At 38.9% G+C, this 13316-nt stretch overlaps 1 protein-coding gene across 1 annotated transcript in view; it reads left to right on the top strand.

Moving 5' to 3' along the window:
• SP1 (Sp1 transcription factor) overlaps positions 1-12991 on the top strand; it is a 34120-nt gene extending 21129 nt beyond the window's left edge. Inside the window, exons 4-6 of the mRNA XM_054591048.1 lie at positions 9004-9172; positions 11052-11251; positions 12243-12991. Coding sequence (XP_054447023.1) covers positions 9004-9172; positions 11052-11251; positions 12243-12556 — 683 coding nt within the window. The 3' untranslated portion in view covers positions 12557-12991. The remainder of the gene's footprint in view (positions 1-9003; positions 9173-11051; positions 11252-12242) is intronic.
• Positions 12992-13316: the final 325 nt, after the last annotated feature.

Below are 13316 nucleotides of genomic sequence, written 5' to 3'. Positions count from 1 at the left end.
ATTTATTCTTTAAAGTTTGGCCCAAATATCAGCTACTCTAGGAAGCAAGCCTTCTCTGGAATTTCAGACTAGGGAAATTACCCTTTTCAGTACTAGAACATTCTTTGAATGGCTTTTATTTTAATCTTTATCTCACTGTTTTAAATTATGTTTCTCTCTTCTCTAGAGAACTATAAGCTTGTGAACAGCAAGAACTACTTCTTTGAATCTTCAGAATTTAGTGTGAAATAATAGACAGTAAATACTTGATTTACTGCAGCCTGCCCTTAGGAAGTCCACATGGTATAGGGCACTATAGGGATTAAAGCCTTAAAGAAAGTTTATATATAGCAAAGCTCATAAATTATGATTGATATATGCATGTGTATAAAATTTGCTGTAGTAATTCTATAATCAGGAAATATTATATATTGGAAGAAGTAAGTTTAGAAGCAACGTGTAATGGATTTGTATAGAGCACAAGTTGCAAATGAACTAGCAAGGGCTTGCATTCTGGAGCAGAAGGAAGAAAGATTCTGATGCCTGTATTCTATTCTTGTGTGGTTCAATTTAATATAAAATTATCAGATTTTTTTTGTTGGATGCTTACCTACTTACAGCATAGTTTGGGAATTCAACAAAGAAAGTTAATGGCTCTTATCAGTTTGACACACACACACACACACACACACACACACACAACAGTGATATAAAATACTGGTAGGACATACTGAGGTGTAGTTAAAAAAAATTTTTTTTTTCCCCCCGATATGCCCAGCCCTGACTGGTGTGGCTTAGTGGGTTGGGCATTGTCCTGCAAACCAAAGGGTCACTGGTTTCATTCCCAGTCAGGGCACATGCCTGGATTGTGGGCCAGGTCCCCAGTTGGGTGTGCATGAGAAGTAATCAGTCAATGTTTCTCTCCCTCTCTTCCTCCCTTCTCTTCTCTCTCAAAATAAATAAAATCTTTTTAAAAAATTGATATGCCCAATGTAGTCATGACTGACTTTAATAAAATATAGTTTCTTTTTTCTTTTTTCTGTAGTTAGGGAATGCATTTAGCTGTATGTATCAGAAAATCGATTACAGTAGATCAGATAGGCGTTTATTGTTCTCACAGAACATGAAGTCTGGAGATTGTAAGTCCAAGGTTGGTGTTATAGTTCCAGATAACAGTAGAAACCTGGTCATACTTTTTTTCCCTTAGATTGAGACAGTTGCCATGTTTGCAAAGCACCTTTTGGTCATTGTGGCGTCTTTCCAGGCTGGATAAAGGAGGGAAAGGTAAAGTTTGATAAGAGAGGAAGCAAGCCTAACTGTTCCCATTTAAAGAGCTTTCCTGAAAGTCTTAGCAATTTTTGTTTTACACCTGACTAACCAAGATCTTGTCATTTGACCCCTCCTTATCTGCAAGGGATTTGGGAAGGAGAATTTTTAAGATTCTATTTATTCTTGGGAAAGGAGGGAGAGAGAAGGAGAGAAACATTGATCTGTTGCCTCTTGCACAGGCCTCCCCTAGGAACCTGGCCTACAACCTAGGCATGTGCCCTGACTGGAAGTCAAACTGGTGACTTTTCACTTTGCAGGATGATGCCCAACCAACTGAGCTATACCAGTCAGGGCTGGGAAGGAGAATATTTTTAACTGGAATATTGTTACCCTGAACAAAATCAGACAGCTTTTAGTCAGGAAGAACGAGATAATGAAGACTGGGAACAAGTCGTAGTGTCTGCTGTTGAGTTCCATAGCCTAGTGTGTATACATACACATATCACTGAAGCAACCATAAAAGAGAACAAGGAGTCCACCTGAATATTTATTTTATATGGTTTGGTTTCATCTTTTTAATAAAACTTTTAATTTTTAAAAGATAATTCAATCTTCCTGGAGCTCCCTCCTAAAAACAGATTATGTTGATACCTTCTACCTGCTAATGTGATGTGACGAGAAAGGCATGCTTCACTTGTGTGGTATTCTTCCCCCAAACTGGTAGCTCCAGTCTAATGAGAAAATATGAGACAAATTCAAATGGAAGGATGTTCTACAAATTACCAACGGGTAGTCTTCAAAACTGTCAAGATCAGGAAAGACTAAGATCAGAGGAGTCTAATGAGACATGACAACTAAATGCAATGTGGTATCCTAGATGGAATCCTAAATAGAGTAAGGGCATTAGTGCAAAAACTGGCAAAATCCAAAAAAGTCTATAGTCTAGTTTCTTGTTATGTTAATTTATTAGTTTTGACTAATGTACCTTGTTTGTGTAAGGTGTTAACGTTAAGAGAAGCTGGGTGAAGAATATACAAGAATTTTCTGAACTATCTTTGCAGTGTTTCTTTAAATCCAAAGTTATTATAAAACAAAACATTGAAATAGCTGGAGAAACTAGAAGAGCAAACCCACAAATCTACAATGAAACAGTATATCTTCAATGAACCAGAAGGTGGGAACGAACTGTAAGATCTATAGCCCCGGCCCCCGAGGCTCCGTTGGTTGGAGCATTGTCCATAAACCTAAAGGTCACAGGTTCTATTCCCAGTCAGGGCATGTGCCTAGGTTTCAGGTTTGGTCCCTGGTCAGGGCACCTAAGAGAGGCAACAGGTCAGTGACTCTCTCTATCTCTCTTCCTCCTTTCTCTATCTTTAAAAAACAAAAAACAAAACAGAAAACTATATAAAACCTACGGATTACTGACATTAGAGAAGGGCAGGAAACAGAGAGAAGGCAACAGGACTTCTAATGGCCTTGAGAACAGGAGAACTTCAAAATGAACATATATTCACTGGAGAACATTTGAACAGTAACTGAAACCAGGAAGGGTTCTGAAGGATTCAGTTAGATGATGAGTACAAGGGAATGAGGATAGAGTTTGACAGCTTTTGAAATTAACAAGCTGAAGTTCTAACACAAAGCTTAGAACTGAGGAGAAACTTCTCGGAGTAGAATCCACATTGAGCAAGACAGAAGAGGAAAAGGACAAAAAAGTAAGAGAAAGCTGAGGGGTAGATACCAAAAAAAACGAAGTTAGTTGTGTGTTGTTGTTTTTGTTTCAGTCACATAACAAAAATTAGAAAAAAAGAATCTCCAAAGCTATGAAGATTAGAAAAGCCATCCTGGCTCCTACCCCTTGCTCCTAATATTTCAGGAAAACCCATTTTACTTTTTTTTTAAAAAAAATATTTATTTTCTTTTTAGACAGGGAGAGAGAGGGAGGAAAAACATCAATGTGTGGTTGCCTCTCACATACTCTCTACTGGGGACCTGGCCTGCAACCCAGGCATGTGCCCGGATGGGAATCGATCCCATGACCCTGTGGTTTGCAGGCCAGTGCTTAATCCACTGAGCCACACCAGCCTGGGTTCATTTTACTTTAGAAATAGGTCTGACTCCATATAAAATTGTGACTAGCAAAACATTATAATAACAACAGAAAGAAGCAGAAAAACAGATCCTCCAACAGTGAAAGACCCTGAAAAAATATGCCCACAACATAGGTGATAATTCAGAATGAGCTGAAAGCATTTAAGGAAATGAAAGATGTTACTGAAAGTACACATTCAAATTAGAAAAATCTCAGAAATGAGATGACTAGAAAAAAAGGAGAATTTGAAAAGAGAAGTGACAGACCTCAGGAGAAAAATGGAAATAAAAAATTATTTTAGAAATAAATATGGAACTAAAATAAGCACAACACATAACTCAAAAAGACAAAGTGAAGCAAAATTAATTTTTATATGTAGCAGAAAGAGGGAAGCTGTTAAACAAAAAAGAGATACAAGGGATTGAGAGAAAAACATATAAAATATAGGCAATGAAGAACCAACATTTATGTGAACAGAGTCCTCAAGGAAGAAGATGAAACCCATGGGACAGAAAACTTTCTCAACGTGTGCCTGGGGGGATTGACCCAGAATAGTCTAGTAAAATTGGTGAATTTTAAGGGAAAAAAAATCTGTTATAAAGGAAGGAAAATGGAGTATCACTAGACTTTGTGGCAGCTTGTTTAGTGTCAGAATGCAGTGGTTTAATATTTAAGAGAATCAAGGAAACAAAACATGAACCAAGAATTTTATATCCAGATAAATAGACCTCCTAGTATTTAAAGACTAAATAATATAATACTAACATGTAAGAACTGAGAAAATAGTGTTCACATGATTTCTTCCTATGGAATCCACTAGAGCTTCAAATAACTAAAATGACTAGAGAACCAGGTTGTCGTATCCACATACTAATTTCCCATCAAAAGAAACTAGGCCCTGGCTGGGTAGCTCAGTTTGTTAGAACATTGTCCCAATACGCCAAGGTTGTGGATTCCACCTCCCCAATCGGCACATACAAGGAGCAGCAATGAACCTATAAGTAAGTGGAACAACTAATCACTCTCTCTCCTTCTCCTCTCTCTCTTTCTCTAAAGTCAGTAAATATTTTAAAAAATACTTGAAATAATAGCTGATTCTAGGTTTAGAGCAGCAAATTAACATCAGACATGGAATATCTTGTCAGAGGATACAGGAGCCAACTTGATGTTTTTTGTGGCCAAGTATAGGACAGTTTGAGCATCAGTAAGGATAAAAATTTGCAGTGGATTGAAGCATCAGATATGTTTAAATCCATGAGTTCATGTTCATGCAAAGAAAACTGACTGCAGAAGGGGGTGTGAGGGAGCTATTTGAGGTGGTGGAAATGGTCTATATCTTGCTTGTATTAGTAGTTATACTACTTACTGTATATGTAGATATTTGTCTAAACCGTGGATTCTCAGCCTCAGTACTACTGACATTCTGAACTGAATAATTCTTCATTTTGGGGGAGGAGCAAGCTGTCTTGTGCATTATAGAATGTTTAGCAGCACTAGATGCCAGACCTGACAATGAAAAATGTCTTCAGGCACTGTCAGATGTCCCTTGGGGAACAAAATGGCCCCAAGTGAGAACCCTAGTATGAATTTATTAAGAAGGTAAATTTTCATTGTTTGTAAATTATATATCAATAAACTTGATTTTTAGGAAAACTCAGTGGTTGGTCACTTTTTAAAAAAAAGATTTTTTTAAAATTTATTTTTAGAGAGAGGTGAAGGGGAGAAAGGGAGAGAAAGAGAAATATCAGTGTGTGAGAGGTACATTGATTGGTTGCCTCTCTCTCACCCCTAGCTGGGGACCTGGCCTACATCCCAGGCATGTGCCCTGACTGGGAATCAAACCAGTGATCTTTTGGTTTGCAGGTCACACTCAATCCACAGATGCACACCAGGCAGTGCTTTTTAAAAAATTTATTGATTTCAATATATAGAGAGAGAGAGGGAGAGAAACATTGATTTGTTGCTCCACTTATTTATGCATTCATTGGTTGTTTCTTCTGTAGCCCTGACCAAGGATTGAATCCATATCATTGACGTATCAGGGTGATGCTCTTAACCGACTGAGCTACCTGACCAGGGCTTGGTTGGTCACTTCTTAAGGATTCTAGGAAACCAAGCTACCATATTTCGAAAACTAGTAATTGACAGAATCAAGCATTTATACTGTCTTTCCTACATAAATTAAACTATCTCAAGAGTAACCAAGTTGTCAAATAACGATGAATTTGGGAACCCATCTATATGTATTTTTTGATACTACATTTTGTCACTCCCAGTTGTCAGATTTTCTGTCATTAAAAGTGTAACTTTTTGCCCTGGCTGGTGCGACTCAGTGAATTGAGTGCTGGCCTGTGAACGTAAGGGTCTCTGGTTTGATTACCGGTCAGGGTACATGCCTGGGTTGCAGGCAGGTCCCCAGTTGGGGGTGTGTAAAAGGCAACCGATCAATGTATCTCTCACACATCAATGTTTATCTCTGTCTTTCTGTCTTCTCTCCCTCTAAAAATAAATAAATTTTTTAAAAAAATCACCTCTAATCTCTTTTCTAAAAAAGTACAAATTTTCTATTCCTTTTTCTCTAATTTGCTACATCTAATTCACTTTGGACTGGGGAACTAGATTAATAAAAATTATTATTTAAAAAGATAAAGCACCATGTATTATGAATCATCTATCTCTGTTAACTACTGACATTTTTCTTGATGTGGCGTAGTATTCCGGATACTAAATGTTCCTCACACGTGAATGATATGATAACAGTATTCTGTTTCAACATGGCTGAATACACAAACACTTGTGGTCTGAGATATACTCCTTTGGATTAAATTTGTTGTGTAAAATGAAACATGTTCAGAAAATACAGTGTATGCTTAATAAAGGTGTAGTTTTAAAATTCAGTATTACTATATTAATACTTGCTGAATTAAAGAACACCCATCCCCAAAATCATTTCAGAGTGCAGGTGAATAGGGAAGTATATCGCAACCTTCCTTTTGAAAATTATTGGGTAGGTTTCTATTTCATCCTATTTTAATATTGCCCATGTTCTTTTCTCAGAAATGAATAGGGTGCTTGACTTAAAGATGTGGTGGTCTTCTTGAAAGTTCCACTTTGAGAAAACTGAAAAGGTGTGCAACTGCCATAATTATTTCAGGAACTGATGCCAGATACAACTACTGGGTTGAGCAAGATTGTCATTAAGCTATGCCTTTGGTGCATTAGTTATTTTCATCATGGAAAGGAAAATCTTTAATTTCTTTCATTACTTAACCAGTGCCACATTTTAAGATAAAACTTTTTTTTTTTAATTTAATTTTGTTTGTTTATTTTTGGAGATAAGGGAAGGGAGGGAGAAAACAAGGGAGAGAAACATTGATTGGTTGCCCTCCCGTATGTACCCGGGCCAGAAATCATATGCACCTGGACCAGGGACCGAACCCACAACCTAGGCATGTGCCCTGACTGAGAATGGAACCTGCAACCTGTCAGTTATGAGACTACACTTCAACCAACTGGGCCACACCAGCCAGGGCTGTTTATAGGTTTTTGCTGTTAAAGAAAACACTATTGTCATATCTTGGTATACTCATGAGTATCTCCATAGGACATTGCTGGTTCAAAATGGAATTACTTTGAAGTTGTGTGTTTAAATTTTTATTTTTTTATTTTATTTTTTGGGGGTCATTTTACTGTTCATAGTTTTTTATCTTTTTCTTAGATAAATCCCTGTAACATTTCATATAATAAGGTCTTGGTGATGATGAACTCCTTTACCTTGACCTTATCTGGGAAGCACTATCTGCCCTTCCATTCTGAATGATAGCTTTGCTGGATAAAATAATCTTGGATGTAGGTCCTTGTCTTTATGACTTTGAATACTTCTTTCAAGCCCCTTTTTGCCTGCAAGGTTTCTTTTGAGAAATCAGCTGATAGTCTTATGGGAACTCCTTTGTATGTAACTGTCTCTTTTGTAGATAATTCTCTCCTTTTCTCTTACTGCTTTTAAGATTCTCTCCTTATTTTTAAGCTTTGGTAATGTAATTATGATGTGCCTTGGTATATGTGCTTCCTTGTGTCCAGTTTCTTTGGGACTCTGTGTGCTTCCTGGATCTCCTGAAAGTCTATTTCTTTCGGCAGATTGGGGAAGTTCTCCGTTATTTTTTCAGATGTTTTTGATTTCTTGCTCTTCCTCTTCTCCTTCTGGCACCCCTATGATTCTGATGTTGGAACATTTAAAGTTGTCTCAGAGGTTCCTAAGCCTCTCATTTTTTTGAATTCTTGTTTCTTCATTCTGTTTTGGTTGAATGTTTATCTCATCCTTCTGCTCCCAATCATTGATTTGAGTCCCAGTTTCCTTCCCTTTACTGTTGGTTCCCTGTATATTTTTCTTTATTTTACTTTGCATAGCCTTCATTTTTTCCTCCATTTTGTGACTATACTCAACCAATTCAGTGAGCATCCAGATTACCAGTGTTTTGAACTGTGCATCTGATAGGCTGACTGTCTGTTCATTGCTTAGTTCTATATTTGGAACTTTGATCTATTCTTTCATTTGGGCCATATTCCTTTGTCTCAGCACACCTGTTACATTGGGAAGGGTAGAGCCTTAGGTAGTCACCAGGGTGGGGCAACCCAGGTTGCTGTGTTGTGGGGCTGTATGTGGGGGAGGGATCTGAGAGGGAACAATGCCTCTTGCTCGGTTCTTGGCCGGCTTTCAGTCCCTTCCCCTGCTACCCACAAGCAAATCAGGCCCTTCTGCTGCTGATTCCCAGGTGGATGCATTTGTGTACGTTCTGGGACCTTGTGGGCCTCTCCTGTGGACTCTCCTGTGAGATTGGAAATTTCTCTTGCTGCCACAATCCCCACAGGTTTTTCCCCCCAGAGGTTCTGAGGCTTTCTTTCTCCACACTGGAACCCTGGGTCGTATGGTCTGTCTTGCTCCCCAGCTGTTCCTCCTGGTTTATCTGCACGCAAATGTGGAACTGCCTGGTCCACCAGCTTTTGCCTTGCCTGCCTGGTCCTCCAGTCGCTGCCTTCCCTAATGGCCTCTCCACCCTGGCTGCCCATCTCTGTCCCTCCTACCAGTCTGGATGAATGTTTATTCTTTAGCTCCTTGGTTGTCGGATTTCCATACAGTTTGATTTTGTGGCAGTTCTGGTTATTTTTTGTTTCTAAATTTGTTGTACTTCTTTTGGTTGTGCAAGGAGGCAAAGTATATCTACTTGTGCCTCTCTATCTTGGCTGGTGATTTAGTCAGTCTGTATCTTTCACTCTCTGCATTTGAATTTTTAGTAATAAAGCCAAACTGACCTTCATAGAGGTGGTTCTAATTTATCACCCCCTATATATAACAATGTTTATTTCCCTATACCCTTGCCAATTCTGTGCATTATTAAACTTTTTGTAATCTGATAAGTGAAAAATTACAAAAGTCCAGTATAAATAGAGTTTCATTTTAAAAATTGAATGAGATTGACTGTTTTCATGTATTTAATTGGCTCTTTGTATTTTCAGCAACAATTCTTGATATCTCAAGGATGGGTGATAGGAGTGAATGTGACCAAAGCTGTGAAGAAATGGTGCTGTAAATGTAGTCAGTGAGATGACTGCAGCTGTGATGACCTCCCCTATTTCCCATCTTGACTCTTTACTCTTAATTTCAGGTGATCATGGAGCTCAGCTTGGCCTCCATGGGGCCAGTGGTGATGGACTACATGATGACACAGCAGGAGGAGAGGAAGGAGAGAACAGTCCAGATCCCCAACCCCAAGCTGGTCGGAGGACCCGGCGGGAAGCATGCACTTGCCCCTACTGTAAAGACAGTGAAGGAAGGTAAGTTGACCTATCCAGTATCTTAATAATAATGTAAAAAATGAAAATAAAGAAGGAAAAATTAATGGATTTGGAGGTAAGAGGGTTTCTGTGTTTTTTGGTTTTTGGGTTTTTTTAACATTTAAGACTTGGCAATGTTGCAGAGGGATCAGAGATAACACTATACATTTGATTAGGTTATATTATAGGATCTTGGTTCCAGCCCTGATCCTTTCATCAGTTCTAAGACCTTGAACCTTAATAGGTACCTGCTTTCTCCTATAGATAAAGAAATCAGATGGAGCCAGCTGGTCTAGTGATTATTACCATATGTCTGTTTTGAGATGGTTTTAACAAGGTTGCTTGTAAAACAGTGTTGCAGAGCAAAAAAATAAACCTACACTAATGTGTGTGTACAGTGGTTATGTGAGAATAAGACTTCCGGAGTCTTATTTTCCCTCAGAATAGACAAAAATGCCTAGTCCAGATAAAAATTCTTCCATCAGGGACTCTTAACACATCCTGCAGAACAGGGTTCTGACAATTTTCTCATTAGTAGTAACCTGCTGTTCAGTATTGTCTCTGGAGAGTTCCAAGTTCTGTTCCTTCAAGTCATAGCTTTCGAGAGAATAGAAAGTTACATAGTTGGTCAAACATCTTCGGGGAGGGGGGGTATGTTAAAGTTTTGTCCCAATAAAAATAAGCACAAAAATAAGAAAAGTACCAAAACAAAAAAAAACAGTTATTTATAGGTTAACCCTACATTACAGGAAAAATCTTAATTGAAAGCACTGAGTATAATAGTGTTTCTAACAAAACCTAAAGTGTATTTAAATTTTTGAAGGAACTTCTTTGATTTTCATCTACATGTGATTTCATTTTCATTATGTTTTTTTCCTTTTGCTAATATGTGCTGTTAAAATCCAAGAAAAAAAGTCCCTCTTGGAAGACTCCCCAATGCCCATTAATGGATCACACGTGGAACAAATTGGTTTGGCAAAAATGTTTCAGAGCTGATTCCTGAGAGAGAGGAGCTTAGGATCTGTTCCATATAGGGAATTTTTTGTTTGTTTGTTTGTTTAACATACCTTGAATTATTTAGGGTTCTTACTCCCCTCTATTAACTTTTTTCAGTACATCTTCCTTTTCCACAGAAGTCCCCGAAAGTGGTCCAGCTTTTCAGATTTTAATCTTCACCATTTGGCTCTTGAGTCTTATTTTAGGAAAAAAAAGTTCTATAGGTATAAAATATTTTCCTTTAACTTCTTAATCAGGTGCTTAAATAGAGGAACCCTTTGCTCATAAGCAAGTCCCCAGCCAAAAAATACCACCATATTCACAGTAGTTTCTATGGAAAATGCTTGTATTGAGACTTAAACTTGAAAAATAGAGGAAATCACATGAGAATGATTATGTCTTCAAATATCAAACATCAAAATTGAATAAGGAACAGGAAAGCAGAAAAGAGCAAATGTCCAGTTGAGAGGAAACCTCTGTCTTGAATTTTGGATATTAAGAAGCAGAGTTGCACCCTGGTTGGTGAGGTTTAGTGGATTGAGCACCATCCTGCAAACCGATTCCTAGCCAGGGCATATGCCTGGGTTGTGGGCCAGGTTCCTTGTTGGGGGCATGAAATGTATCTGTCTGCCACATTCATGTTTTTCTTCCTTTCTCTTCCTCCCTCCCTTCCTGTCTCTCTAAAAATGAATAAATAAAATCTTAAAAAAAAAAAAACAACCAGAGTCAACCAGAAATTTATCTTTTGATACTAAAGAGAAGCCTTTAAAAAAAAGTTTGGGTTAGTTTTGAGTGAGTAGTAAGGTAATTGATGTTGATACTTTGTGATTCCTTAAATCTTATCTCTGGAATAAATGATGAGTAATTGTGTTTTCACTTTCAGAGGCTCTGGGGATCCTGGCAAAAAGAAACAGCACATTTGCCACATTCAAGGCTGTGGCAAAGTGTATGGCAAGACCTCACACTTACGGGCACACTTGCGCTGGCACACAGGCGAGAGGCCATTCATGTGTACCTGGTCATACTGTGGGAAACGCTTCACACGTTCGGATGAGCTACAGAGGCACAAACGCACGCACACAGGTGAGTAGGAGCCTAGGGAAGAAAGTAATAGACCAGAATGGAAAGGCACAAAATGTATCTTATGAAATACTAAAAACTATAAGCAACTTATGTTTGGGACTAAATGTATGGGTCACAAATGGAATTGGAGTTAATCTGGGAGGCCTTTAAAAAGAAAGGAGCTAGGGCCCTGGCTGGGTAGTTCAGTTGGTTAGAGCATTGTCCCAACACTACGAAGTTGTGGGTTTGATCCCCGACCAGGGCATATACAAAAATTAGCCAATGAATGCATGAATAAGTGGAACAGCAAACTTATGTCTCTGTCTGTCTTTCTCTCCCTTCCTCTCTCTCTCAAATCAATTTTTAAAAATTAAAAAAAAAAAAAAAAAAAAAGGAGGGACCTAGGTTTTGAGTGGAATTTTGGAGGATTCCATTATTCTTGTTCATCTCAGTCCTGTCAGGCTTCTCTGCTGTGTGCCTCCCTTTCTGAGTACCGACCATCCGTCCTTCCTTCCTTTTTTTTTTTCTTTTCTTTTTTTTTTATTTCTCTCCTCCCAGAATGACAAATTTCCTTTGAAAGCAATCCCTCCATCTCTATTCTTAGTTATGCAGTTTGGGTGGGATTGACCCTACCCTCAGCTCTAGGAATGGGCTGTGATTGGCTTAAGCCAGTTGATGTGTCCCTTCCCCACAGGATGTTTGGTTCAAAGGGTGGGCAATCAAGTTTTCCAGGAAGAGTGAGAATTGGGACTTAAGCTGGGAATGCAGGACCACGGGGACTTTCTCCTTCTTGGGTTTTTGCTGTGAAGATGTATGGCCAGGAACTGCTACTCCCCAACCCTTACCTATTTTTCTTCCTACCAAAAAAAAAAAGATACCAGGTTTTTCTTGCTTTTATCACCTTTTAAAACTGGGTTAATACTCTGCCTGATGAAGTTTGAAAGCAGTAATTGGATAAGGTACTCCCTATGTCCTGAGATGTTTGTTTCTTATCTACTTTCTCTTTACTTAGGTGAGAAGAAATTTGCCTGCCCTGAGTGTCCCAAGCGCTTCATGAGGAGTGACCACCTGTCAAAGCATATCAAGACCCACCAGAATAAGAAGGGAGGCACAGGTGTAGCCCTGAGTGTGGGCACTTTGCCCCTGGACAGTGGGGCAGGTTCAGAAGGCAGTGGTGCTGCCACTTCTTCAGCCCTTATTACCACCAATATGGTAGCCATGGAGGCCATCTGTCCAGAGGGTATTGCTCGTCTTGCCAACAGTGGCATCAACGTCATGCAGGTGGCGGATCTGCAGTCCATTAATATCAGTGGCAATGGCTTCTGAGATCAGGCACCCAGGGCCAGAGACATATGGGCTATACCCATTAACCCTGGGATGCAAGGTAGCATGGGTCCAAGAGACATGTGGGAGAGAGAGCCATGAGGCATTAAAATGCATGGTGGTGGGAAGAATTGGGGAGGGATACAAGAGAAGAGATGGGGTCTTGGCACTCACCTATATCATCAGTACCTCCTTGCAGTGGGAAACAGTGAAAATTCTGTTGGTGCCACCCTTTGATCGACCCAGAATTTGTTTGACCCCAGTTTCTTCCTATATTTCTTACCCCAGGATTCCTGTCCTGCGTTTCCCTTCTCAGCTCCCTCATGATGGATCCCCCCTTTCCTAAAGCCATCATGCCTTGATAAATATATATGATCATTGAAATACTTTTTAACAAAAAACAGATTCTATATTATATATATATATATATATATATATATATTAAAAAAAAAGATATATAGAGATGCATTTGCAGGGGTTGGCTGGGAGGAGGAAGGAGACCATTCTGTGACCAAAATACCTTGGTCATTTTTTATATTGCCTTATTTCCTTATGGCTGAGCCTTGTTGTGACACATCAAGCTTCTATAGATGTTGTCTTGGCTTCCCACTAGATTAAGCATCCATATGCCCTGCTTTTAGTTTATATATACATACATATTTTTCTTTAATTTTGTCTTTTTATTTGGGATCAGCTTCTTGTACTCCTTTCCTGACTCAGTCCTTTCTGTCTCCCTTTCTCTCACCTGATCATTTCATGTTTT

This window comes from Pteronotus mesoamericanus, unplaced genomic scaffold, assembly GCF_021234165.1.
Source record: "Pteronotus mesoamericanus isolate MK-2021 breed Mesoamerican mustached bat unplaced genomic scaffold, CSHL_Meso_final scaffold_21, whole genome shotgun sequence".
Taxonomy (NCBI): domain Eukaryota; kingdom Metazoa; phylum Chordata; class Mammalia; order Chiroptera; family Mormoopidae; genus Pteronotus; species Pteronotus mesoamericanus.
This window is presented reverse-complemented; position numbering and strand designations above follow the sequence as displayed.